Raw genomic sequence first — 26,472 nt, 5'->3', positions numbered from 1 at the left:
GGGGAGGAGGGGCGGGCTGCGGTGCGGTGCGGTGCCGGCTGCGGGGCGTCACGCGTGTCCCCGTCCGCGTGGTGCCGCGGGAGCCCGCCCGCCCGCCATACCCGCGGCGCCGGGAGATCGCTGTGCCTGGGGGAGACCTGTGCCATGGGTCTGCTGCGTTAGCTTAGGATCAACGAGTGAGCCATGGTTTCCTATGGGGAGCGGCGAGGCTTGCTCAGCCTTTCTGGGCTGCGTGAAGTGGGACTCGTAATAAAAAAACTGCTCAAATCAAAAAGTATTTGCTTCTCCTTCTGGAACGAGAACGGAGACGGGGCGGTGCTGCGATCCGTGCTATTCAGCATCTTCATCACACGCATTAGCTCTGGGATCAAGTGCGTTCCCAGCAACTTTGTGGATGACACTGAGCTGTGTGCTGTGATCCGGTCAGCCTCTGAGGGAGGGATGCCATTCAGAGAGCTAGGCAGGCTGGAGCAGTGGGCCAGGATGAACGTGATGAGCTGCAGCAAATCCAAGTGCAAGGTCTTACACCTGGGTCGTGGCAACCCCCTGAACAAGCTGGGCAGTGTAAGGATAGAGCACAGCCCTGCCAAAGGAGCTGGGGGTACTGGTGGATGGTGGACTGGACAAGAGCCAGCAATGTGCCATTGCAGCCCAGAAAGCCAGCCGTGTCCTGGGCTGTATCAAAAGAAGCATGGCCAGCAGGGTGAGGTTGCTGATCCTGTGCTTCTACTCTGCGCTGGTAAGGCCTCGCCTGGAGTACTGTGTCCAGGTGTGGAGTCCTCAGTACAGGAGAGGTGTGAACCTGTTGGAGCACATCCAGAAAAGGGCCAGAAAAATGATACGAGGGATGGAACACTTCCCATAGGAGGACAGGCTGAGAGTGCTGGGCTGTGCAGCCTGGAGAAGAGAATGCTCCAGGGAGACTTGAGAGCAACCTTTCGGTATTTAACAGGGGGCTCACTGACTTGCTGTCTTGAGATGTGGGAGAAGCAGCTGCTGTATGGCAGTAGGTGCCATTTCAATAAGAATGAAGCTGCTGTCTTTAGCAGAAGGGCTGGTAAACAGAACAAGAGGCCTAAACTGCAAAAGGTTTCTGCGGTGGCTAGAAATATAGAGCGTTACAGCTTGGGCTGTGCTGTGCTGAATGTGGCTTATGGACCAGAGCTGCTTTTCCTGTAGGGTTGGCAAATGGGGGTGGTTTGCAAAGAGAAATGTTCTGCGAGCAGATGGAAGAACAGCTGAAACATTAAGTCTCTTTAGATGATGGCATCAGGCCTTCAAAAGCAATAAAAGCCATTCCTGCAAAGACAGGAGGGAATAGCTGGTGGCTGTGCAGTGAGCTTCCACCTGCTGCTTGTGACTGCTATAAAGGGTTGCTTTCTCATGTCAAAGGCAGCTAATGACAGCGAGTCCCAATCAAGTAGAAAATCTGCCTCACCCCTTTCATGGGTTCTGGATTTCTCTGGTACTTGAGTTGTTGGGAAATTAATTCCCTTCTATTTCTGTTCTGGTTAGAGCCAATTGCCAGTACTTTTCTGTCAGCTGGAATACTGAACTTGCAAATTGAAATTATTGTACCAATTTCAGGCAATTGCTTATAGATCTGTCTGCAGAGCACTTGTTTTGTCTAAAATGTATGAGCTCTATACAGCTGAAAACAGATGATGCTTTCAATTCCAGAGGTAGCTGGGACACTTCCTCAGTGTCAAAAAAGCCTCATTGCTGATCTGCAATGTGTTTGCAAGCCCAGTAGTTCTGGGTTTTCACAGTAGTACTGTGATAACCTGTTTTTTATGTGCCAGAAATATTGTTCTTGGTCCGGGCACATCATAAGGAAACTGTTATTGCATGGCATCTAGCACACCTTTGAAGGCAGTAAACAGCCAATGGCCCTTCACCTTCTGGGTCAGTATGGATAGAGCTGTTTGAAATGGCAAGTGAAGAATATTGCAAATTTATAAATGTTTCATGAAATGGGAAGAAGTTGATTTCCCAGATGTTCTTATAATTCCTTAAAAATATTGGGTCCTTCAGAAAAACTGATGCAGTGACTGATGGACAAGTCGTACTTTGGGATGAATAATCTTTGGGTGCATGACCGTGCCATCAGGCAAGACATGGATGTAACTTTAGCATGAGACGAGCACCATCTGATTTCTACTTCGCAACCTGAAGCAGTCAAATGTTGGGATATTCTCCTTTTTTTCACATCTAGTTTGACGCCCCAATCATGTCAACCAGAAGTGAAAAATCGTGTTTTTCAACCTTTTTCAAGGTAGCCAAAGAAACAGATGTAGAATATTCCAGATATTTTGAAATAAATTATTGATATGATATTACTGCACTTGAAGTCATTGGGAAAAAAAGTTACTCTGTAAGCTTTGTTCAGTTTGGCCTCACAGTGACCATAGAAGAGGAGCTTTACTATCACCCCATAAATGACACACTGAACCACATAGTTTTTTAGTAACTTTCAGATGCTGTGGTGACCTACTGTTAACAGGTGGTTTGAAATCTGCTTGTATAATGTATCAAATCAGTTTGATAATATTCTCTTTTGTGTGTGAAGAGAGAATCGTTTCGTGTTTAGTGATAACTGTAATGGCTGCATATAATTTAACCAGGGCTTTCTGTTCGAACTGTATGATAAATAGGGCTCCTTAAAAAGTCAGGGTACTTTCAGGTGGATTTATGTGTATTCTTTGTTGTTTTGCATATCTAGGAATGCAACATCCAAGAAAAGATGAACTTTGAAATCCGCATACGGGAAGGCATCTGTAAACTGCTTACAGTGAGCACACAGAAAGACCAGCTTTTGCAAGCAGTTAAAAACCTGATGGTCTGCAATGCGCGGATACGTGCGTACAGGGCAGAGCTGCAGAACCAAAGGGAAGAGCCTGTCTCATGCAGGACTGAAGGGTGGTGAGTAAAAGCTCTAATTCACATTGAACATTATGAAAAGGGCTTTTATGTGTGTCAGTTGTCTCGCACTGTGCACATACACGTTGTTGTTTTAAGTCATTGCTTTATAAGACTATTCCAATATCCTTCTTTAGAATATCAAATACAAGTCATCTTTTTCTGGACAGATTTTATCATTGACATTAAACAAGTTCAGCTTATGAATATCAGTTAATATCACAGATGTATTTTCTTGATTACCTTTAGCATATAAAAAGGTGTCTAGCCTGTTCTTAAAGAACAAGACAAAATTATTCCAATCAAAATACACACGTCTACTTTTTGTTCCTTCTGTTCCTGAGGTCTCTTTAATGACAGAATTATCATGGCTAATTGGTACCCTCTGCTGGCCACTTCGTTAAATACATCAAAAGAATAAAAGTACAACTTCATGAATACTAAGTCTGTTTATAACCAGTGTTATCATCTTATATTTCTTGATTGAGCTCAAGTATACGCTGTTTATTTGGATAAGGCTTTTTTTTTTTTCCCCAGTGGAATAGATTTTGGAGGCAATGTTATGAATTGTGGTGTGGAGACGCAATTGCTTTCAGGTTCTTTAATGAAATAACTGTATTGCAGCTCAGTGTAGAAGCTCTTCAAGTACATGCTTAGCTCCTGTACATTGTATCCCTAGGAATAACCTGCTATTTTTTTGCTTTCAGAAATGTATCATTACAAAGGAGAGAATTGCATTTTCTATGTCAACTATGATTATGAAAGCTGATTTTGAAAACTAGCATTTTAACTTGTGTAATTATTGCTTTTTCTTATGAAGTGATGACCTTTATAGTGATTTGGTTTTTATTTATATTTTTAATGACGGTGTGACATGGAATATGTATGTGTAAATTGGCATACAACTCTTAGTCTTTGATGTCTGTGACCACAGGATGGCACGTCTGTAACATGGCACAGATTCTTAGTTTGTAAAATACCTCCAAGGTCATCCATCCTCTCCAACTATCCACTACCACCAATATTGCCCACTAAACCACATCCCATAGCACCACGTCTACACGGTTATACACTGCCTCTGTGGGCAGTGACTCCACCACCCCTCAGGGCACTGCTCTGGAGCTTGACTTCTCTTTCAGAGAAGAAGTTTTTCCTGTTATCTATCCCAAACCTCCCCTGGCACAGTTTGAGGCCATTCTGTCTTGTCCTGTCACTAGTTACCTGGGAGAAGAGGCTGACCCCCACTTTGCAACCACCACCTTTCAGGTAGTTGTGGATAAGGTCTCCCCTGATCCTCCTCTTCTCCAGACTAAACGATCTCAGTGGAGTTTTCTTGAAGTTGGCTGTGTTGTTAATTGACTCAGCTTAGACCCGTGTCTGTAGGGGGTCCTTTCAATCATCAGCAAAGATCATTAGAATACACATAAGTTGTAGGGTTGTTTACCATTTAGATCTTATCTTTGATTGTGCACTTGATAGTACATTTGCAGTGCTTTCTTTCGTACTTTCTTTTGTACTTTCTGAGTAGTGGAATTCTGTTAAAACATAATCCAGATAAGATGATGATGTCTGAGAGAGTAAGTTCGGAAAGTGCTTTGGGATTTCAACTAATATTGTCCTTCTTACATACATCTGTGATCTGTTATTTCTGAAGAAGTCATGATACATTCTGTGATTAGAACCTTATTTGGTCAGGCCTTTTGAGCAGTGGCAGACAGAAGGATTACTGTTATCTATTATCAATAGCTTATTTTGATTCAATTTAAGATTCAGGCTAAAGTTTACACTCTAGCTACTTAACAAGTGGTCTGCCTGCATGTAAGATCACAATTCTAACAACACAGTGTTTTGTAATTGGTCTCTGTTAATAGAGGAGGAAGCATTTCTCTGTAACCAATAATAGAACCAATAAATGAAGCTGCTTGTTCACTGATGTGTACAGAAGGAGAATAGTTAATAATGTATTTGATTCTGTTAGAGCCGGAAAAGGCATCAAAGATGAATTTACTTTTAATGCTCAGGTTAAATAAGCTTTGAAATAAAATCTTCTAGGGCATTAAGAAAATTGATGTGTACCTTCCTTCCATATTATCTTTGAGAATCTAATGACTCGTATCTTAAACCGGAGACCAAATCGAACTTTAAGGAGAATTCTTTGAAATGAGCAGAATGAGGAGAATTCTTTGAAATGAATATGGTACCCCATAATTATTTTATAATTATATTAGTTATATAAAATATTTTAATGTTTAAAAGGCTGAGTTACAGAGACCTAAATGCACAGATCTCAGGCTTCTTTTTTTCTTTTTTCCTTTTTCCTGTTTTGGCAGGTTGTCAGACACTGGGACAAAGGACCGGATGGCATGTAGGGCTAAAGTTGCTCTATCAGGTAAGTTGCTGGGTTGTTGCTTCACTGTAGCAGCCAACTGACAGGGCAGTATCTTGTATTAAAAAATTACACAAACATGATATTTTTTTAAAGCTATACTGTGATACAGGGGCCATAAATCCTCTTGTGCTTGAAGGTGTCTTATGCTTTGAAGTCACAGACTTGGTTATAAAGGTCCTACCTCACATTTCTAGTTTTCTGTCAGGGTCTTTCACAGTGGGAAGTGCTTTTTTTTCCCCCAGTCATTAAGCACTGAATACATTTCAGAGCAAGGTGTAAATGAGCTGAATGTGCTCCCCAGCCCCAAATTTGTGACGACCTAATGAACTGAGGGCAAAATTGTAGCCAATATACAAATATTCTTTAGTTAATGTGTTTAACTGCTGCAGTAAATGTACAGCACTGTGGCTTCAATGCAAATAAAGAATATTTACTGGTGATTTCTGGCAGGATGGTACACAGATTCCTAGCCTGTTAACAGACTTCTGTGCTATGGGTTTATCTGTGCTATATTCAACATGCCTGTAGTTACTCATTACATTTGCTCTGGTAGCTTGGCTAATAGATCTGTTCATGCTCTGTGACCTGCTGCACTGAAGATAAAGCAGTGTAGAAGGGCTTCCTACTTCGAACTCTTTAAGTTAATTCTGCATGTTTTGACATATCTTTAGGAAACGTAACCTCTAGTGGAAGAAGAATGATAGTCATGTGGTACAGTAACGTTTTCTGCCAACACAGCTGTTGCAGAGTGTAGATCTATCTGTCTTCCGTATGGTAGCTGGATGAAGGCATCTGTCTGCCTTTCTGTCTGTGGTTGTACCTGTCACTGGATTTGTAGAGTTATCTGCTGTGAAGGCTGTTAAGATAATACAATTCTGTTATCTTCAGAACATCAGAATTGCATAATTATTTGGAAGTGAAATATGTGGTTAGTTTTGATGGTACAAGAGGATACTTGCTGTTATCTGTGATCTTTTAATAATTTTGTTGTGTTACTAATATGATGGTTCTCAAATTGGAGATTATGATCCTGAGGGATATAGCATGGATTGTGGTGAAGAGCATCAGCTACCTTTTTCTGAGCTGGAGTCTGTGAGTCCTGGGATGCTGCCATGCCATGTCCCTCTTTACATGCCATGCACCCTGGTCAGGTACATCTTACATCAGAAAAGCCTAAGTGGTTTCTGCTTAGAGATGTATGTCTTTTAGAGATCATCTGTTAACTCCTTGGTTTCTATTCCCTGTCTGGAAAGCAGAGAACTAGGGTATGTGAGAAGGAAATGTGCATTTAGTGAGGGCAGGAGACTCTGGGCAAGATTTCCAGTTGGGAGATCCTGGCATGACACACACACACCTCCCTGCTCCCTCTGCATTGTCTTATGACCCATCGTCTTGTGTTTGGGGAGCATGACAGATCAGGTCCTGTCTGCTTCAACAGCTGCAGTGTGCTCACATCTGTAGTGTGCCATAATCCATCATGCCCTGTCTTTCCCATTATTTGGGAAAAGACTGCACTTCTCTTTTGTGTTTTGGCCCTCCATGGGTTTGCAATTGGAGCTGCCCAGCACGTTCAGAAGGCACACATGCTTGTGTGCCTGCCTTGCTGAGAGAGCAGTTGTGAGCACAAATCGCTTGAATTGCAGGGTGTCGGGACTGAATTGGCTGGGAGAGGTTGGAGATGAGGAGATAGTGGTAATAATGTGTCTGGACATGTAATTTGAGAATTGATGATAAAGAATAGATTTTTCTTTAGAGGAAAGCAATCCATCTGTATATTATTGTCACATGGTTAGTGTAGGTCAGAAGATTAGGCTGTTACCAAGACGAGGAATGATCATGTGGCTAACACCAAAAGTTCAGGAGCAGCTTTGCAAGAGCACTGCGGAGTGTGCTCTACAGGAAGCAGCTACCAGTATGTCAGATAGCAAGTGGGATACGTCCCCAGTAGGAACATTTTCATCCTTATTCCCCATGCCTGTGAATAAATTGTGACGTTCGTGTCTTACCTATCATTTACTTTGTCAAAGGCAACCCATTCAACACTGATCAAAAAGCACAATCGTAATTTAAAGTTATTCCATGGAGTTCTAATGAATGTCAAAAGGAGTCATTGTCTTTAAGAGTGATTAACTGTAGTGCTTGAATGTTATCCAATTTTAATCCACAGGGCTTTACAGCTAATTGTAGCTGAAATTAAGAAGTGTGGAAATTGATCGTTGTTTTTGATAAACTGCAGCTTTTTCAATCCAAGAATGAATTGAAAACTGATTTACAAGCATCACCTGAAACTTGTAGATGCAATTGTCTACCTACATCTGGTGATTTTTTTCCACTAAGGTGTAGATTTTTCAGTTAATATAATATTGAGTGCAGCATAAAAAAAGTAGTGTTTATTCTATTGCTCTAATTGTTCACAAGAACTATCAAGTGCCTTAAAACTGTTGTTTGAGGTTTGCTATAAACAAGGATACAAAAAGGTTTTTATTGCAGTTCTTTAGTGGCACATTTATGCCTTTTGTTTTAGGAAAGAAAAGTTCAGTACATGAACTTTTTCCGTGACGTACATTTATATTTATTACATCTACATATATGTATGTGGAGTTTGAGAGACTTCTGCATCTGCTTTAAGGAAAACATTTTTTATCTACTTCCCTATTCTAAAAATATTTAAAGGCTTTAAAAAATGCTTGCTATGCAAATGCGTCTTTAGAAAGGCAGTTTCAGAACAGGGTGATGCATTTTGTTGGGGTTTTGTTTTGTTTATAGGAAGTTGTGGCAGTCCAATGCTTACAAACCAACAGTTCATTGTTGAGAAGTCATTAGATTTTGTGAACGTTTCCAAAATTAGATGAGTTTGCAAAGACTGTATTTATGCAGCTTTACGCAGGTCAACTAGTTGAGCGCATAAAATCCTGCAGGAATACCTGACAAATAATCTGTCGCCAAAATAGCACTACTGTTTTGCATACTGTACGTGGATTTTTCCATTCGCCTTCTGTGAAGATAAACACAGGAGTCAGCAAAGCTCCTGCATAACAATATTAAAGATTTTTATCGGTGGATGGCTGAGGTATTGCTGTTCACTGCTGCCATCCTGTGTCATTTAATATATTGCATGTGCCTTTATACAGCACTGTGTATTTGAGAACCAGCTTTGAATTTATTGAGCCCTCACCGCATTGATCTTTCAAGAAGGGACTGGTAAGGAACTTTATCTAAACTTGTGCTCTCAAAGCTGGAGAAGAATATAACTCAGTATTGTGCAGGAGTGGGTAGGTAAATGGGAAAGTTCATTGAAGAAGATACTTTCCTAATGTGTTAGAATGACAGATGACTTAAATTAATCGTTCTGTAATTGCCCCTCTACTATGGTTCTGATGTAGAAAGATATGTAAGCAAACAAACTTCAGTCTTCCCATGTCAAATAAGACAATTCTAACAAGGAACTTGATTACTTGATTTTCTCTGTGGGTAGTAAAACAGGACTTCGGCGTCTGCAATAGAAGCATCTCAATCTTTCCATTCAAACAGGAAGTTTTTCTTGCAGTTGGATGAGTGGTTTCCAGCACCAGACGAGCAGGGTTTCAGCTTATGTCTTTGCATAATCATGGACTAAAATACCTCTCATAACTGTGCCACTCTGAAATGTTACTCTTAGGTTCTTTCAAATGAGATTTCAAAAGAAATCTTTATTCTGATACAATTTATAAAAGCAGATGACTCTTCAAATAGGACTAACTGATGAATTTGACACTGATAATAAAACTGAAATAGTTCTACTGTTCATTGGGTGGATGGCCCTATTGCCTCCAGAACAGTGTGAAAAGGAAAAAACTTTGTATTTAATGTTGAACTCTGTAGTACAATATTACCTATAACTTAATTTCCCTATTTTTTTCCCCATTTAGATATTCGAATACCATTAATGTGGAAAGGCTCTGAGCATTTCAACAATAAGGAAAGTATGTATGATCTATTGATATGATCAGCAATTAGTTAAGCCTATAAACTGGACTTACCCATCCAGTTTTCAAACTGATCTAAATCTGTTTTGTTCATCTGTTTTATTGCGCTGCATTCCGTCTTTTAACTGGAAGCTGTCGATTGTAGCAAGTTGAGAAAGTTCTCAGTTATGTGGCTGTATGTTTAAAATCTCGCCTTTCCAGAGGTGAACCTCCAGAGGAAGAGTAAGGATAACATTAACTAAATAGCTGAGAAAATTCCAATTAAACGTGATGTTCTTTCTCTCATCTGCGCTCAGGAGAGTAATATTGAAGGCTGTTTCTAGTGAGAAATTTAAATGAAAGTTCTCTATTGCTTTTGAATGGATTATTGGATAGTCTTCAAGTACATGCATTTTGCTATGTCATGGAGATTAACCCTAAATCTGTTCCAGCTGTCACCTGGCATTGATTTCACTTTGATTTTCAATAGGGTCAGAGGGGCTGAGGCAGGCAAAATGGTCTAATCCTATATAGACCATTCATAAAATGATATAGACGTTGGATCAATTCTCTGTTTGCCTTAAATCAATTTTATTAAACAAAATTACATTTCTACTAACATTTCTGACATTGTTAGCACAAACTGCTGCAGGTTATCTTACAAAAAAAGCCCAAAACATTGAGCGGGGGGGGGTGGGTATGTGAATGTTGAACCTATGTGCTCGCTTTGGAAGTTCAACTGTCATAAAATCCTACAATGTCAAATTTAGGGTGGGAGTAATTTGAGGGCAGTGCCTTAGAGGCTCAAATTACCAATCCTTCTATGTTGTTTACTGGGAGCATTTAGTATTGTGATGTGCAATGTGCTAATAAAGCTTTTCTTTGGCTCTCCCCAGAATCACAGCGCTATGCAGTGTTTTGTTTGTTCAGAATGGGAGCTGAGGTTTTTGATACAGAGGTGGCAATTGTGGATAAAGCAATAACAGATATCTGTTTTGAAAATGTAACCATATTGTGAGTATAACCTATTTGTGTTGAATGAAGTACAAATATCCCTGTTTTCTTTTGCAAGTGGGTGTGATTATGAATACGATTGGCTGAGGTCCTCTACATTTTTCTGTGGGCAAAGGAATCTGTAGCATTTCTCTTGATTTCAGTGGTTGGTGGGTGGACCCCTCTCTCTGGAAAGCCATATTTTTTTATGCACACATTGATCATGATGGTAGATACATCATTTAGCTTCATTTCTTTCAGTTTTGTTTTGGTTTTTTTTTGCCATGCTCAAAGATTTTTCTTTAAATAAGGAGATCAACTCATAACTCAAGGACAAAATTACACCAATGCTAAAAACTGGAAGCACTATAAAAATGCCCTTCTGTAGGCATGGGTGTTCCACCCAGAGTTTTAACTATTGTTCTGTAGAGCAGGCTGTGGTCTCTTTTGATGTTCAACAGAGCCACCGTTCTCTTGAAATCAGACATTTATTTTCCACACCTCATGTTCTGTTATGCTCATACGAGCATATGCTGCAGCTACAACCTTCATAGTTGAAGAATACTAGACAGGAAATTATCTTTAAATAAAACCTAGAAAAGAATAGAAAGGTGTTCACATATACTTTTCTGTTGCTTTATACATTTTTAAGAGTCATGAGAGACACTTTATGATTTCTGTGAGGGTTGTGTTGGTTGGTGTGTGTGTGTGTGTGTTGCTTTATTTTTTATATTAGCAATTTAGATTGTCTCCTGAGGAAGACTGACTGGAAATCTAGAACTACTGAAAACTTTAATTCGAGATCTTAAAAAGTGAGTAATTGAGAGAGCATGGATCTGTAAATCAGGCTTTCTTTCTTAACACTTGCTCAAGCTTAGAGGAAGGGCAGGGATTTAAATCTGCTTCTTGAAAGATACATCTGTTCTTGGAGAATTTACCATAATGATTTTCTGTAAAATAATGCAGAAAAAGCTCTCAAAATTGCCTTGTGCACCCAGAGATAAAGAAGAAATTCTTTAAAAGCCTTTGGGATAATTTCCTTATGAATATGTAGTGCAGGATTTGTACCAGAAAGATGAGGTTAGGCTTCTAGTTTGATGACTCAGCTCAAGAACGTTGAGAGCTGGTAGAACTGAAAAGAGACAACAGGGTGTGGGCAGAAGAACGCAGCAGCAGATAGATATTATGAATGACAAATTTGTTGCTTGTGAGTGAGATAGGATTTTTTTTCTACTGATACAAAGGGGGTGGGTACAACAGTTCAGTCTGATTTGGGATCATAGGCATGATAGGTTTTCAGTTGTGTTATTTCTGAGTAACAGTAGAGGGCAGATTGAAGTGTGCTTGTATGTCTTGCCTGTGTATTTCCATGAGTGGTGTGGGTTTTTTCTCCAGTTTTTAACCTAAACGTTGAATTTCCTGTTTGCAGTTGTTTATGGTTTAATTATAACATCCATCTCATGACTTCAACACTGAATTACCACTGTGTACTCTAGTCTTCAATTCTGTTTTAATGTATGTCTTTCCCTGAATCTGATGTAATTCCTTCCCTCGATTAGCAGTACATGTTATTTAATAAATATATTGTAGTAGCAGCATTCCTTGGCTAGGTGCTCGATTCACTAACAAATGCTTTGAAACTTTCTCCCTACCCTTTCCAGTGATGAAGCAGGACCAGATTTCCAGGTGAAGGTTGAAGTGTACAGTTGCTGTACAGAGGAGTCTTTATACATAGCAAACACCCCTAAGAAACTAGTAAAGAAGCTTAAAACATCCCTCAGCAAAGCTACAGGGAAGAAACTCAAAGCCACGCTGCAAGAAGATGACACTGACTCCATTTTGCTCTCTGACCCAATCATCCAGTAAGACACACATATGGGTATTCTGGTTTTATTGTACTTTTTAATAGAAATAGACCAAATATGTTGTCAATATTTGGAAAATTGCCAAGAACGTGATTATTTATGTACTTAACCAGGTGGAAAAGAATTTACATTTTAAATAGGAAATGAGGAAGTAGGTGTGAATTCCAGCTCTGTAGCTCAGCCTTGGGGCCCACTTCTGATCTTTAAACACATGAGCAGACTTTATCTTTCTTCTACGCAGTTGGTAAATCCACTGTTATTTGCAAATTCAGGAATACTTCAGTTTGATCTCTGGAGAAAATCAGGCCTGTGTGATGTGTCTGTGGCACTCCATCCACCCCCTCCTCTTTCCCTTACCCCATTCACTACATGTGTCAGTTTTGCACCTAGACAACGTTGCTTTTCAGAATGGTGGCCATTTCTAAAAGGTGGGTTCTGTGAAGTAACAAACAGGTGTGTGGGCAGGGGAAGCCTCTCCTATAGCCCCTCCCCTAATGGAGGTGATAGGGCTGTTGTGCTGTGCTGTATGTGGGGGCTGTTCTGCTTTCTGGCTTTTCAGCAGGTCTCTGGACTGGCTGGGGCATTTTATAATTACTTGCTGCTTAACAGGAGTTTCCTTAATTGGCTTCAGCACAGAACATTTTGAAATGACTTATGATTTTCTGTGTTCATAGTAATAAATGCTCTTCTCAGTAATTCAGTTTCCTTTTAAAAAATGATCTTAAGTCTTTCACGTATTTTTAATGAAGTGAACTGCCTACTGATATTCCCCAACTACTTTAATTTCATTGTGGTTTAAGCAGTCCAAGTAACTGCATTGTACCTGCTGCACAATAGATTTTTAAGTTTTATTTTTTTAAGAAAGTAAATATTACAAGATATTGCTTTCCTTGTTTTTTCTGATGGCTCAGCAGCAGAGCATCCATGTGTCATTTTTGCCACGTTCTGAGAAAAGCCTTAGTCTTGTTTTGTGTGTCTGTTTGCCTGGATTATAAAAGGAAGCATTAAATCATGGTTTATCTTTGTTGAGCTCATTTTGCTATATACTGACACTGGTGTTTCAATGAAAAATACACATCCAAGATGTCTTAGCCACAGAGCAAAGCAATTTTACTGCTAACTGTGGAGTACCTTCCACCTAATGACAGTGTTTTTTAAGGTGCATCATGTCAGGTGGCTGTGCTTCCCTCAAGCTCTGGCTGGTTGATGACCTGCTGCCATCGGGTACGGTTAGCTTCAGATTTAAGCACAGGCTTATGTGCTGGCCATGCCCACTTGAATATAGATTGTCTGTCTTTTAAGGAAGAAGAATGAGTAGGCAGTCCTCACTATTGCCCCCTTGCTTGGATTTTGCCTTGGGTTTCTCAGCTGTAATTTTTGGTATTTTACTTTCTTCCATCTTCTTTTTTCCCTTACCATAAGTCATCACCTCACCATGGCTGTTCTTTCCTTACCAAAACTGAATCACCAGTGATGTGTTTACTAATGGCTTTGCTAGGTGATTAAAAAAGACTATTGGGAACAAATGTCTTACTGCAGGCAGAACACAAGTTGTCTTTTTTTTTTTCTATTTAAATATTTCCTCCCCTTGAGATTTATATTATGAAGACCTCGGTAATGTAGCCCTTGGAGGTGAAGAGACTGCATCTTTCAAGTGTTCTTAAAGAATGATACCAGTCCAGTCTGTGAAATGAAACCATGACAGTAAAAAGGGAACTCGCTGTATTTTACCAACACTTTTCCTCTGTAGATTTCATTTGTATCAGCTGTTTTCCTCTCAGAGTGCACGTGGGATGAAGTTGTCCCTTTTCCAGTAATTCTGTGATCCTCCTGTGCCAAACTTCTTAGCTTAGAAGTTAGAAGGCTCCCTTTCAGCCTCATAATTTCTCATAAAAGTTTGATGACAAACTGTTTTGAATGGTTGCTTTATTTCTTCACATCAGCTGTACTGATACTGTCTGCTCCTAATTATCTGTTTTCATTTTTTATGCAGTCTTTTGCCCACTTCATTTTTCCTGTTGTTATTATTATTGCATTGATGTTTGGTGCAGGTATAGTGCTGATCTTCAGAAGCTGAGCTTTGAAGACGTGCACATTCTGTTAGCTGGCAGTACTGGCCTACATGGGGGCCTGCTGCTGGTGCCTTTCATGAACTTGCTGGAGCTGGAGATATGGCCTTCTGTATCTTATGTTTGGAAATACGCATTAATATTTTGCCAGAAGTACATATTCTAACCTAATGGCCTCCTTTTTATTGCTGGGTTCTTTTTAGGACCTGATGATGATTTTTGTTTTTACCTTTTATTATATAAGATACAACTGGAAGCTGAGCATATTAGGTGTTTTTGACTTGCACAGCCTCCACTCTGCATCTGGATGAGTGAAATAAGGTAGTGATTTCTAACATTAATGTTCAGGAACAGGTTCTGGAATCTGAGCTGTGTGAATCCAGTATGCATTGATAGGAGTGGTACAATAGTTACATTTCCCCCCAGTGTCTGTGTTCCACTGTCAGTGCTTCTGCCACTTGATGGGCAACTCATCCAACTGTGAGCCCTCACCATGCTGTATGAGACGCAGTGGGCAGATTGTTCATTGCTATTCAGAGAAGCTGCCATTTAAGGCAGTCAGCTAATTCTGTCACATGTACAGGCAAAGCACACTCAATAATCCTGATTAGCTTGTTAAATATAAGATAGAGTTGCAGATAACTTTTCTGAATTATATTGAAGTTGGCTGAAAGGGATGACTGTTCTGTTTCAGGAAGAAAATATTACTGGGAAGCATATTTTAAAAGTGAAGTAGCTGTTTTCTTGGCAAGGTTGTTGTGGTAATTAGTCATGCTTTAGAAAAAATAACTAAATCAGCACAGAAGTTTTATCCGTGAGAAGAAACTGAACTGCTTTGTACCATTTAAATAGAGCGGTAATGCTTAACTGAATAGCAAAACATAATCAGCGGGGAATCTTTTGTTAGGGAATGGTCTACAGGGAATATATACAAATGTTGATGAGTTTTTGTTCAGATTCCTCTCTGAATGTTTTATAGAGGTGGTTCTTTGCCCAGAGTGCTATATCATATTTAGTTTTCTATGTACTGCTTTGAATTAGATGTGTAACAGACCTCCCTGCTAACCTTCTGTCTCCTCTCTTTCATTAGGGTCAGGGCTGGGTAGGCATCTGATTTTAAAGCTGTGTGCCCTCTCTGCTATTAGGAAAATTAACATGTGGAAAGTATGAGTATTTATTTTCTAGTGATGTCAATTCAGTGTCTTACCATCTTTTATAGCACTAAGGTATCTTACGCAGCACAGAAGGTTTTTAAAGGATTTTATGCTTGACTCTGTCAGAGAAAGCAATTAGTGACTCTTAAGTGGTTTGTTTTCGTGTGAACTTTGTTTAAACTGCCATTAGCCAGGTGGAATTCTTACTGCATTGCTAGACTGTAAATCTGTTACTTTGTCTTAAGAGTATTTGGGGAAAAAGGTTAAACATGTACCAAATTTATACCAGTTTATTCCAAGAACTGCATTCCACATGCACTGTGCTGAATTGCAAATGTGATTTTTTTTTTTCAAGTTTTTTTTCCCCCCCTAGGCCAAATCTAAACCAAAGATATAACACTGTGATACCTGTAAGCACAATAAGTGAAAGAGTCCTTTGTGCAGCTGAACTGGCTGTCCTACAGTTTCTACACAGATTTCTTTTTCATGTGCAAAGAAACAAACTATTGGGTGCTATTCCTTATAAGTGTGTGTGTGTGTATACCCAACTTTAATGAAGTCTACACAGTCAAAGCAAAAGAGCAGAGCAACCTGAAAAAGCAGTATAACGATTTTAATTTTAAAACTTGTGTTTTCAGATCAAGTTCATCATCTGTTGTTCTGTTGCCTATAGTATTTGAGTTAGGCCTAGGGTTGAAAGCTGCAAACCTATCTCAAGTTACTTGGTGTCTGAGTGGAGAACAGAGATGCTGTTAGTGACCTTGGGCTGCAGGAGGCTTGGAAAGCACAGGCCTTATGTCTGGGTTTGCCAGTGGCTGATAGATAGCTGGAGGGACTGAGCTGATGGGGCTGCATGGTGTGCGTCTGGAAGTCATGGGGTGGTAGGGAAGCGGAGTTGCTGCTCAGGGTGGAGGCAGGAGGTGAGGATGTTGGAATGGGCTGAGCGTGCTGCTGGGGCAGCTCTGTGGGAAGGGGCTGGGGGTTGCAGCCTGTGGCCACTGACAGCTGCTGCCTTGCATCTTGGCATGTCCCTGTAAGCAGATGTGTTATCTTGGGCATCCCTAGGCTCCTTCTAATTACTGCCTGCACAATATGAGCAGAAATGACTTAAAACGTGCCTTTTCTTTCACATTTAGTGGAGCAAAGTACAGTTTGCTAGCATATACCACTTTGGGGCTGGAGAGTGCCGAGGATGGTTTCAGGACCCACAACCTCACCATTACAGGAAATGGTAAGTACATATGGTACCAATTTAAGGAAATAAAAACCCAGTAACATTTTGCATTTCTCTTGTAAACTGAAGAGCTTAAAGAGATTATTTTTCTTGATACTTAATACAGAACAACTTAAATAAAATATTTAACTGTTCTAAAACAAGCATCGATACACAGCTGAATAAACTATCAGTTGAGTACAATTTCAAGTCCAGATGAAAATTTAATTCATTTGGGAGTTTCTTCTGTTATTTGCATCTTGATCTTAAGCGGGTTGTACCCATATATACAAATCATTTCCCCCTTCCTCACAACTAAGGGAGGGTACTGGAGCAAAGAACAGCTTTTTCCTCTGTAGTCAGAACAGAAGTGTATTAAAAGCAACCAAAACAAAACTTCATTTGAGCTAGACACAGAAATGCGTGTCTGCAATTTGCCTCGATCGCTGTATTCCAGCTCTGGGACAGCACAGGTTGCTGGTAGTAGCATTCGACTGGGATGCCAACTTGGGGGCTGTGATTATGCTGCAACTGAAGGTGGTACTTCAAGAAATACAAGTGCAGTTCCTCTTACTTCATCCACTGTTTTCTATAAGTATGGTCCTTCCTGTAACCCATTTTCAATCCACCTCGTTAAATTATGAGGTGTGACTTTGTATTTTGCTCACTTCTGGTAACTGTTTTTTTTACAAAGAAAATTTAATTACTTATACTTCATTATTCTGAATAAGTACAGATTTGAAGGTTTAGGGGGCATTTGTTTCTCAAAGGTTAGAATAATTCCGTGTATCTCTGATATTATTTTTTTACTTCAAATTCTTGTTTTCTTTTCATTCATTTGCGTATCTCACTCTGGTGAGGAATGACATACCTGGGTATTTTAGTCCATTACAAGCATTTCTAAACCATGACTGAAGGCAGAGTGATGTCAGTGATGTCAATGGAGTGTTGCATTTCCTGTTTCTAATTACAGCAGAGCATGTTTTTTACATGGCAGAGCTGAGCAGGTTTTTGCTAATTCCTTGAATTGATGAATACTTTCCTGGAGTGCAAGACAAGATGGGTACAAATTTTAAGTCTCAAAAACCAATCTGAAGCAAATTGTCTACATGTGGGAAGTCACGCTGTGATGGGAAGGGATCCAACTTGGTGGGGTAGCCAAAGTGATCAAGATCTTCCAAAGTGGTTTTAGCTGTGAAGCGAGATATTGAGGTGGTTGTTCTTTTCCTGTAAGAACAACTTGTTGTAGCAGAACGGTGTTTCTGCTTTTCCTCCAATTCTTTTAGAACTTCTGATGATTTTTAACAAAAAACTTACTGAAGACCGAGAATTGTTTTACTTTAACCCAACAGGATGAGATCTCTTCCTTTACATGTAATGAATGCTTACTCATAATCATGATCCGAAAGTAAAGAAGAGTATTAAACTGTATTTATGGGAAAGATTCAGAACTGTGCTTTATTTCTTGTTAAACTTATATTTCTTTTTTCCTGTCTGGTCGTTTTCCCCAGAGGAATCTTCTTTTTGGCTCCCCCTGTATGGAAACATGTGCTGCCGTTTAGTTGCTCAGCCTTCCTGCATGGCAAGGGATATGATGGCAGGATTTCTGAATCAACAGGTAAAAAAAAGTCTTGTTTGTGTCCAGATGCTCTTCTGGCAGTAGTCACCAACAGGCCACTGTTAAAACATTGTTTTTCCTAGTGTGGTTTCTTCTTACGCGTTCTGCCTAGAACGAGGGAGGAGATCTCATAGTTACTGTTTACAAGCAGTATCTCCAGTGGCTAAGAATCGATCAGTAAATGTTTTCTTGGGGCGCTTATCAATAAAACTATTTGGGCTGTTAGATACAGGTTGACTTGTTTCAGAATCTGTTTAGCCTGGTACTTAACAGCAGCAGTCCTAATGGTCCCTTGGCTACCCTCATACACACCACTCACTGTCTCAGCATGGTGATGAACAGACTGGGGAGCAGCAGTTAAACACACCCCTCCAAAAGCGATTACTGTGAACTCAGTTTACTTCTCTATTATGATTCATTGCACAACTAAGCAAACTAGAAGGTGAGAGCAGAGGGCTGAAGGGCCTGGGGCCACCAGGCAGGAGTGCCACACTGTAGGCTCTGGTCTCATTGTGAAATTAGAATATATTTATGAGTGCTGTTCAGAAAATTATTTTGAGAATATGGAGATTTTAGACAAATATCTTTGAATGTACCACATGCTTCCAGCGTTAGATACTCCTATTATTTCTTCTGTTGTTTAATTAATGTAGCTAGTAAAGGTGGGTTTCTTCCTTATTGAGGACACCAGTTCTATGCTTTGTTCTGCATGAAGCGGCAGATTCTGCATTGTGTCATAAGACAGTGAATCTGGGAAATCTGTAAAATGCCAAAAGGCATTTAAAAGGATGGGTTATGTTTTAAGAACCATTGATTCTGAAGTGTTCTGCAACAGAAGGTCTTTCTTTTAGGAATGAATTAATTCGGTGTGATAAGTTTTGATCGCGCGGGCTGATTGGTGTGTACCTCACAGTGTGCTCTTAATTTGTAGTTGGTGTCTGGTAGTTTCTGACTACTTCTTCCCTTTAGCAAAAGATAGGAAATGTAACCGGCTGGAGGAGGCTGTACTGCGTACTGAGAGGTGGGAAGCTCTTCTGTTATTACTCACCAGAAGAAATCGAGGCTAAAGTGGAGCCAGCATTGACAGTTTCCATCAATAAGGTAAAAATGATCATATGCGGGATTTTTTGTTTTACTTGTTATTGTTCTTCATTATTATAATGAGGGAAGTTATTTGTGTTTTAAGACACATACATTTGGGCTCTAAGCTGTGTGTATGCAAAAAGCTCTAGGTACAGCATCAGTGGGAAATGCTGCAGTGAAATTTCCAGTCACTGAATTTTTTTGCAAGGGTGTAAGGTTTCTTAGCAGCAGATGTAAGATCCTTCTATTGCACTGAACTGGTGAACATATAGGTTAAAAGGATGTTTTTCTTTAGGAAAAGCGTGACTTGTACAATTGTTCTGTTCCCCACAGTCCTTTAGCAACGTTCTGGGAGACTTTTGTCCTCAGCAAGGTGAAATTTTAACAAAAGCTTTTTGTTGTTTTATTTTATTCTGCCTCCGTCTTAATTAGAGGGAGAACTGGAAAACTGCTCAAAATACTTTAGTGTCTTAAAATAAGCTGCTTTTCTTAATACTGGTTTTGTACAGGGCACAGGAACTTTGGAAGTTCTGTTCTCTGTGATGGCATTGCTTCTGTTTTTCGTAGTCATAGGCAAAGTCTGGATTTAAAACTTGACATTAAAATTCTTCTATTTGACTAAAGATGCATTAAGGATTTAATTTTAAACAACTATTTATGCGTTCAATTTATGAATGTTATTGGAAGGACCTTGTAGAATGGAGAGCATTAGAGCGAACAGATGCTTTTAAAAGCTGTTTCTGCGCAGTCATCAAGAGTTAGTATCACATAAGGATGAGCAGAGGAATTTAATGTTGTTTGCAATTGGCCTAGCTGGATTCATCTTTCATAAGCAGACAGAAACATTTGGAAACTGTGTTAAGCACGGGTTGGTGTGGATTCTGGTGTTCTTCTGTGGCTGCTTGATGCCAGCACTAGCTCGGAAACAAGCATTCCCCCACCCACTCGCTTGCTCTGGCTGCTGTGCTGCTTCATGCTGGGCAGGCAGTAGGGCAGCTGAATGATGAGCTGGACTGGGAACCGAAGTGAGTTAAAATTAGCTCATCCTGGGGGGAAGGAGGAGGGCTGGCTTCAACCACGCTTCTCATTAATACAGTTTTTTATCTAGATACCTACGGACTATACGAGTGCTTGTGTGGTACAAGGAAGGAGCTAGTGCAGGACCCGTGATGGTTAGGGCCATAAAGTGCCAGAGAACTGCTTCTCACAACAGCAGTATCAGCTCTTGCTGGCTTTAAAGTTTCTGAAAAAATGGCTGCATGTTCACCTTGAGTAACTCTTGTTTATAAACCAGACGTTTAAGCTGAAGATAACAACGTAACCTGCTTTTGTCTGCTAAGATTTAAATTGATTCCTTAATTAAAAGTACACTTCTTCTATCGTCTTGTATTCTAACAAAGCCACTTTTTTTCTTTCAGTTCACATATTTACTTTTACAAAAATGTTCTGACGTGATTCATACGTGAGCAGGTTTAGTTGCACACCTTCAGTCACTTTTAATTGCACCAGCTGAACTTTGCTGAAACAGCACCTTCCAGTTGTTTGCAATAGCTGTTAGGGTTAGTGGAACGCGGAGTGACTGGACACAGACCTTAAAATGTGAAGGAAATCCTTTTGAAAATGCTGTCAGAATCTCTGTCTGTTCTGTCCTTAGGGGTTGCCGCTTTGGGCTGTATCCTTCTTTTGCTCTTCCTTTTCAAATAACCACGTTCTCCCAAGGGGTTTTGCTTCTCCAAGCTGCCAGCACACTTACATTCTGAAATCCGGCTTTTAATGGGAGTCTGTCTGTATGCTGGCAGTTTATCTTTACAGGTGATGTGTACCGTGTACACAAATAGTGTGTGACACCATTTTGCCAAAGCATCAGGCTGTTGGAAAACATGACTGTGAATCCTTCCTTAATTTAAATTAAAGCCAGAAAGAAAAAAAGCAATTTAAAACATGTTTGGATACTTTGCTACTTAAGCAGCTTCTCTTGAAAATAATATAATGGCTGTGGATTTTTTGATTCTTTTGTTGTGAAACTTGTGGTGAAAAGGAGTGAATCATATGGGCTTATCTGCGACGTGTTGTTGCTGAAACAGCAATTTCAAAATCAAAGTTGAGATTGAAAATCAACTCTAGATGTTCTAAAATCTCTTCTGGCTGCATGTGATATTGTTACTTGTAATGTGAAGCTGATCCTCTCCATGTAATTGAAAGATACTTTCTGGAGAGTAATGAAGTCATATGGATTTATGAGGAACTCTGGAAAATAATCATACTGATAGTCTTATTTCCCTTCCCTTTGAATCGAGACTTGAAGAAGCCATTAAGACCACCAGAGTCATTACTTTAACTTCAAATGACTTCACTGCTACCACTGTTGAGCAATAATAGTTCTGCAGTCCCTATTATGCAAGTGTTACTATTATTGTTCCAGCTAAATGTGATTATAACATATTATATTGCACAACTAAGTAGAGAAATTGTATTTTCTCTAGCAAAGAAAATTAGCTGGAATCCAGCTTGAACAAGGAATGTTCCTAACGGACCAATTCCTAATTTTTTTTTTGTTTCTTTGTTTGCTTTGCTTTGAAATGAATGATAAAGGCTTTGCCTATATCTGATAGTTCAGCTAATGGGTGCACATTCCAGCACTTCACACTTATTGCCCAGTATCCTGAATACATACCCTGTTGTATCCCCCTCATAAATGATAGGACTTTCTTTGTGCGTTCTATGCTGGAAGCTTCAGGAATTCTGGGAGATGGCTTCTAATTAACACAGGCCCACGATTTCCTTCCCGGCGTATTTTGCCAGCACGATCCTTGGTCTGGTGCCATGCGGTGCAGCAGGCCCAGAGCTGGCTCTGTGCTTGTACCAGCTGTGGTGGTGAGCAGGATGAGCAACAAATGTTTGCTAAGTTTGTGTTGGAACACATGTTTTGGGCCAGGGCAGGTAGAGAAATCCACTGGAGAATGTAGCAATGGCTCTGGCAGCATAACTTCATAGGGGATCATGTGCTATTGTTGGGAAACTAGGAAGTTCATCTTGGGACTGAAACAGAAGGGTACTGAATTATTGGCCATGTGAACGTCCAGGGAGCAAGCAAAAAGGATTTTTGATTTGAAGGGGAAAGATATAAAGGAAGACTCCTATTTACCTGACGCTGAAAGTCATTTCCCCGCTTTCAAACAAAATCAGTCTCTGGTAAGGATGTACAACCGGCCTCAGCCCCTCCAAAGGAGTCCTCTGAGTTTCCTCGGAGCTTCAGCTCAGTGTTTCTTGCTCCAACTGGCTGCTTGTTCTGGGCTTTACAAGAGCAGGAACGGAGCTGGTTCCACTGTCTGTGAGACTGGGGAAGGTGGAGCAGAGCTCTGCATACCGTGGTACTTTAAGGCACTTTGCTTTTTATTTTTAAGAAGAAGTGGGCTTGTGGTGTAATTCACCCAAGCTTGGTGTATTCATCAGCCCATTACTGTAATGGCATCTCGTATCACTCTTTAAATATTCAAACATCAGGTATAGATTGTTGCTTGAGGATTTATCTCCTTTGAATAATAACGCAGTTACGGGATAAAACCTGCAGCAAACATCATTAAATAAACTTGTGTGTACGGTGTGCTTGAAGTTCTTACCTGTCAAATGTTAATCTGTTTGATTTAATTTTTTGCTGGTATCTATGGTTACCTGAGTTAATGGGATATAGAGCACTTATGGATGAATTACTTCATCTCCTATTTTTAGACAGGAGAATTTAAATGAGCATATCCATCAGATATGCTACAAGCAGCTGTTACTATTTCAAACAGTTACTTCAGTAACGCATTGAAAATCTGGGGAATATTCTTGAGAATAATCCTTGTTTTTCCGATGATTAGAACTAGGCCTATCCCCATGGGATCTCATGTGTAAACTTAATTTTTGTTGGCTTCTATTTGACATCTGTAGCGCAAGTTTGACATTGGGTTGAACAATGTAATAAGGAAGGTGGCTGATCTGTCCCCACTGTATTTTAAAGCGTGTCCTGAAACTACTCGGAGATCAGATTTGCTGCCCACCCAGCTGCTGCTCACAGTGCTGGCTGTGGCTGTCAGCTTCCTTCCGAGTGCGCGGTGCTCCACGTGCCAGGGGACATCCTTGCATGGCACAAAGTCTCTGCAAGTACTTAGCGCATGTTAGGCTCCAGCACTGACCAGTCAGGTGCTGCTGGTTCCCATCAAGATTTGGGCTGATGCTGCTCTCGTGGATGTGCTGTTGTTGCAGTAGGTCTCTGCTTGGCCAGGTGGAAGCGTGTTTGCAGAGATATCGGAAATACTTGTGTTTTTGTAAACGAAGCGGTGTGAGTTGCCTTCATTTCCTCACCATGTTGCACACAGCAGAGCTGACCAGTATTTTCTGAAAAAAAAAACTGTTGTATTTTGTGAGACATGTAAAATTTTTTAGCGTCTAACACATGAAATCTGTTTTTTTTTTCTTCCATTCAGTTAATGACAAGTGCTTCTTTCCATGGTAGTAAAGGCATCACAGAAACTAGACCCACTCTAATTTTCATAGTACGTAGTCTGGGTGATAAAATGAGTTGAGCGATGTCCCTGAACAGTGGGGACGGCCTTGGCTGCAGCAGCGCTGCCGCTCGGTGCTTCTGACGGCAGCTGGATGTTTGAAGTAGAGATTCATTAGTTCTCAATGATTTATGCTGTTCTTGTCATTGTTTTTAATTATTTATATTGCCCTAAATAAGGCAAAACTAAATTCTGAAATGACAAATAGGATTTGTTTGATGTTACAGCAGGACTTTTTTTCATGTTGGAAACTTGAGAACTGTATGAATAGCTTCAAATGACAGAGGCCTTTTCCACCCTTAATGATCCCAAGATCATTGAGTCCAACCACGGGCCCCATCTCCACCACGTCCCCAAGTGCCACCTCCATAAGTTTCTTGAACCCCCGCAGGGCTGCTGAGCCCATCCCTCTGTGCAGCCTGTGCCAATACGGCACCGCTCTTTATGAGAAGGTTTTTTTCCTCACATCCAACATGAACCTCCCCTGGTGCAACTTACGGCCATCCTGGACTTTCTCAGCACTCTTAACAACTTCTACAAATGCTCCTTTAAATGGAGACAAGTATCTGAATAAATTTCCTGTCGCAGTTGCCTTTGCCCTGAATGTCCCGAGTCACTGAAATTCAAGTAAGACACACACGTTCAATTAAAAGGATAAAAAATTAGAAGAAATGTAGTAGGAGACCTGACCATGAACAAGTGATTGAACAGAGATGAAATCTCTGGAGAGAAGGAGGCGTGAAGAGATGTGTGAGCACAGCAGGTGACAGCACTGGGAGGGGAAACGCGGGATGTACATTCTGCAATTCAGAACTGCAATAGTTCTGCTCCATTTTTTTTCCATATATAATTTTAATTGTTTGATGAGAAAATACTTCGATAAGCAATTCCTGACCTTAGTTTCTTTCTTTTTTTTCTTTTTTTTCTTTTTTTTAGTTTAATTGGAGATGAATCTGAATTAGGTAAAAAGGCCAATTTATACTCCCATTATGCTGTCACTGGCCCTATTCTTGTAAGCGTTGAGCTGCAGCAGTAACTCATTGCCACAGTTTGTCATTTGTAGGACACCAGAATTCGATCTGTGGATAAAGACTCCAAGAAAAGAACCAATAACTTCTCTGTTACCAACCCTGTGTCTGGAGAGGCTGCCACTCAACTCTTTGCTACTGACAGTAGGGAAGAGCTTCATAAGTGGATGGAGGCTTTCTGGCAGCACTTCTATGATCTGAGTAAGTAAGCAGGCAGTGCTGGCATCGTGCCCTTCCTGAAGGATGTTATGTAACATCAAAGGGATCTCTGAACAGTTTGAATTGCAGTTGCCTCATAATCCTTTGTTTGCAATGATGGGAAGAAAAATGTTCTTTGGAATAATATTGGGTGGTGGTCATAGCTATTGGAAGACAAATACCCAACTAAACCAACGTCCGCATGTTCGGTCTGTGTTTTTGCAGGAAACAAGAAATAGAATGCATCACAAATCCCAAGTAACTTGGCCCCTTTTAGCAGCATTCTAGATGATTTTTAAAGGACTTCCAAACTCTCACTTTCTTTTCCCGCTCTGTAGTTGAGCGGGGCTGCTTCTGCACGCACACCCTTATCAGGTTTGTTTGTTTTCTGAGGTTCTTCAAGACTGAGAGCTTTGGGCCTGGAAGCCTCATGGGAAGTAGTGAGGATGCAGGATTCATCTGGGGCCTTGGCAAGGACTTAAATTCAGCCAGTCCTTGCAAGTAGAAATGTGTATTTCTTACCTAGCAGCATTATGGAGTAATTAAGTTGCAGTTTGCTGCATTACGGATGGATTTTGCTGGCAGTTCTCAGGTTTTGGTATGGTACCCCTTGCCACGAGGGAATGTGCTCACATAGCCACAGTCCGATCCATTCATGCAATGCACACTGTGTGCTGGAAACTGGTGGCAGCTGTAACATGATGCAAGCGAGGTACATTGATACCGTGAACTCTTTATTTTTCATGCTGAAATGTTTGAAGATGTTCCATGGTTGGTTTTCTTCTTTCCCCAGTAAGCTGTCTTGCTGACTTTGGTAACCTTTGCAACAAAGCTGTTCTTATACGAGCAGAAAATCCTCAGCAGAATGGTTTTCAGGTAGCACACTGTGGCTCTTGTTTAATACCAAATATTAACTACAGGAACTATATAGATTAATTTGTCTTCATCTTTTTCCTCTGCTTTAGTAGTTTGACTCACAGGTTTACCAGGAGCAGAGAACAGCTGCCAGCTATTATGCTGTCACTGACAAAATACAGTCTGATCCCGACAGTCATTTTCACCAGGGCAGAAAACAGAACCAGCTCAATTGATGCAATACTAGTGTTTAATCAGGGGCCACACCAAACAGATGAGTGAATTGAGCTTTATTTATGTGGGTGTTGTAGTTTGTAGTTCTGCTCCTTTTTCTCTGAGCTACAAGAAGAGGTTTTACCAATTAAAGAAACACACCAAGCACAAACTAGGGCATCTTCTTTAAATTAGCTGTGGCGTGGGGTAAAAGAGCCACTACTTATTCATTATAGATAGAATACCCATCGATCTGCTTTTTTTTAAAAGACATTTTCCTTAGGTTCAGAAAAAATGGGTCACTTTGCATTTAAATGCCTTTTTTTCTTTAGTGGTTCTAAAAATCTCTTAAAATTAATGTGCTTGGAAAACTTGGAATGACTG

General features: G+C 40.3%; 1 protein-coding gene across 10 annotated transcripts in view; it reads left to right on the top strand.

The window, feature by feature from the left end:
• Positions 1-26,472, top strand: part of RTKN2 (rhotekin 2) — a 179,543-nt gene that overhangs the window by 141,503 nt on the left and 11,568 nt on the right. For all 10 annotated transcript variants that reach the window (XR_001556011.2, XM_015866252.2, XM_015866254.2 and 7 more), the window contains 9 exons: positions 2,723-2,922; positions 5,250-5,308; positions 9,217-9,270; positions 10,149-10,266; positions 11,907-12,107; positions 16,470-16,564; positions 18,058-18,164; positions 19,134-19,265; positions 24,858-25,023. Coding sequence is in view for 9 of the 10 variants with exons in the window: in XM_015866252.2 (XP_015721738.1) it covers positions 2,723-2,922; positions 5,250-5,308; positions 9,217-9,270; positions 10,149-10,266; positions 11,907-12,107; positions 16,470-16,564; positions 18,058-18,164; positions 19,134-19,265; positions 24,858-25,023 (1,132 nt within the window). In the remaining variant the exon portion in view is untranslated. The remainder of the gene's footprint in view (positions 1-2,722; positions 2,923-5,249; positions 5,309-9,216; positions 9,271-10,148; positions 10,267-11,906; positions 12,108-16,469; positions 16,565-18,057; positions 18,165-19,133; positions 19,266-24,857; positions 25,024-26,472) is intronic.

Source organism: Coturnix japonica, chromosome 6, assembly GCF_001577835.2.
Source record: "Coturnix japonica isolate 7356 chromosome 6, Coturnix japonica 2.1, whole genome shotgun sequence".
Lineage (NCBI taxonomy): Eukaryota > Metazoa > Chordata > Aves > Galliformes > Phasianidae > Coturnix > Coturnix japonica.
Note: the sequence above shows the minus strand (reverse complement) of the source record. Positions and strands in the feature narration are given on the sequence as shown.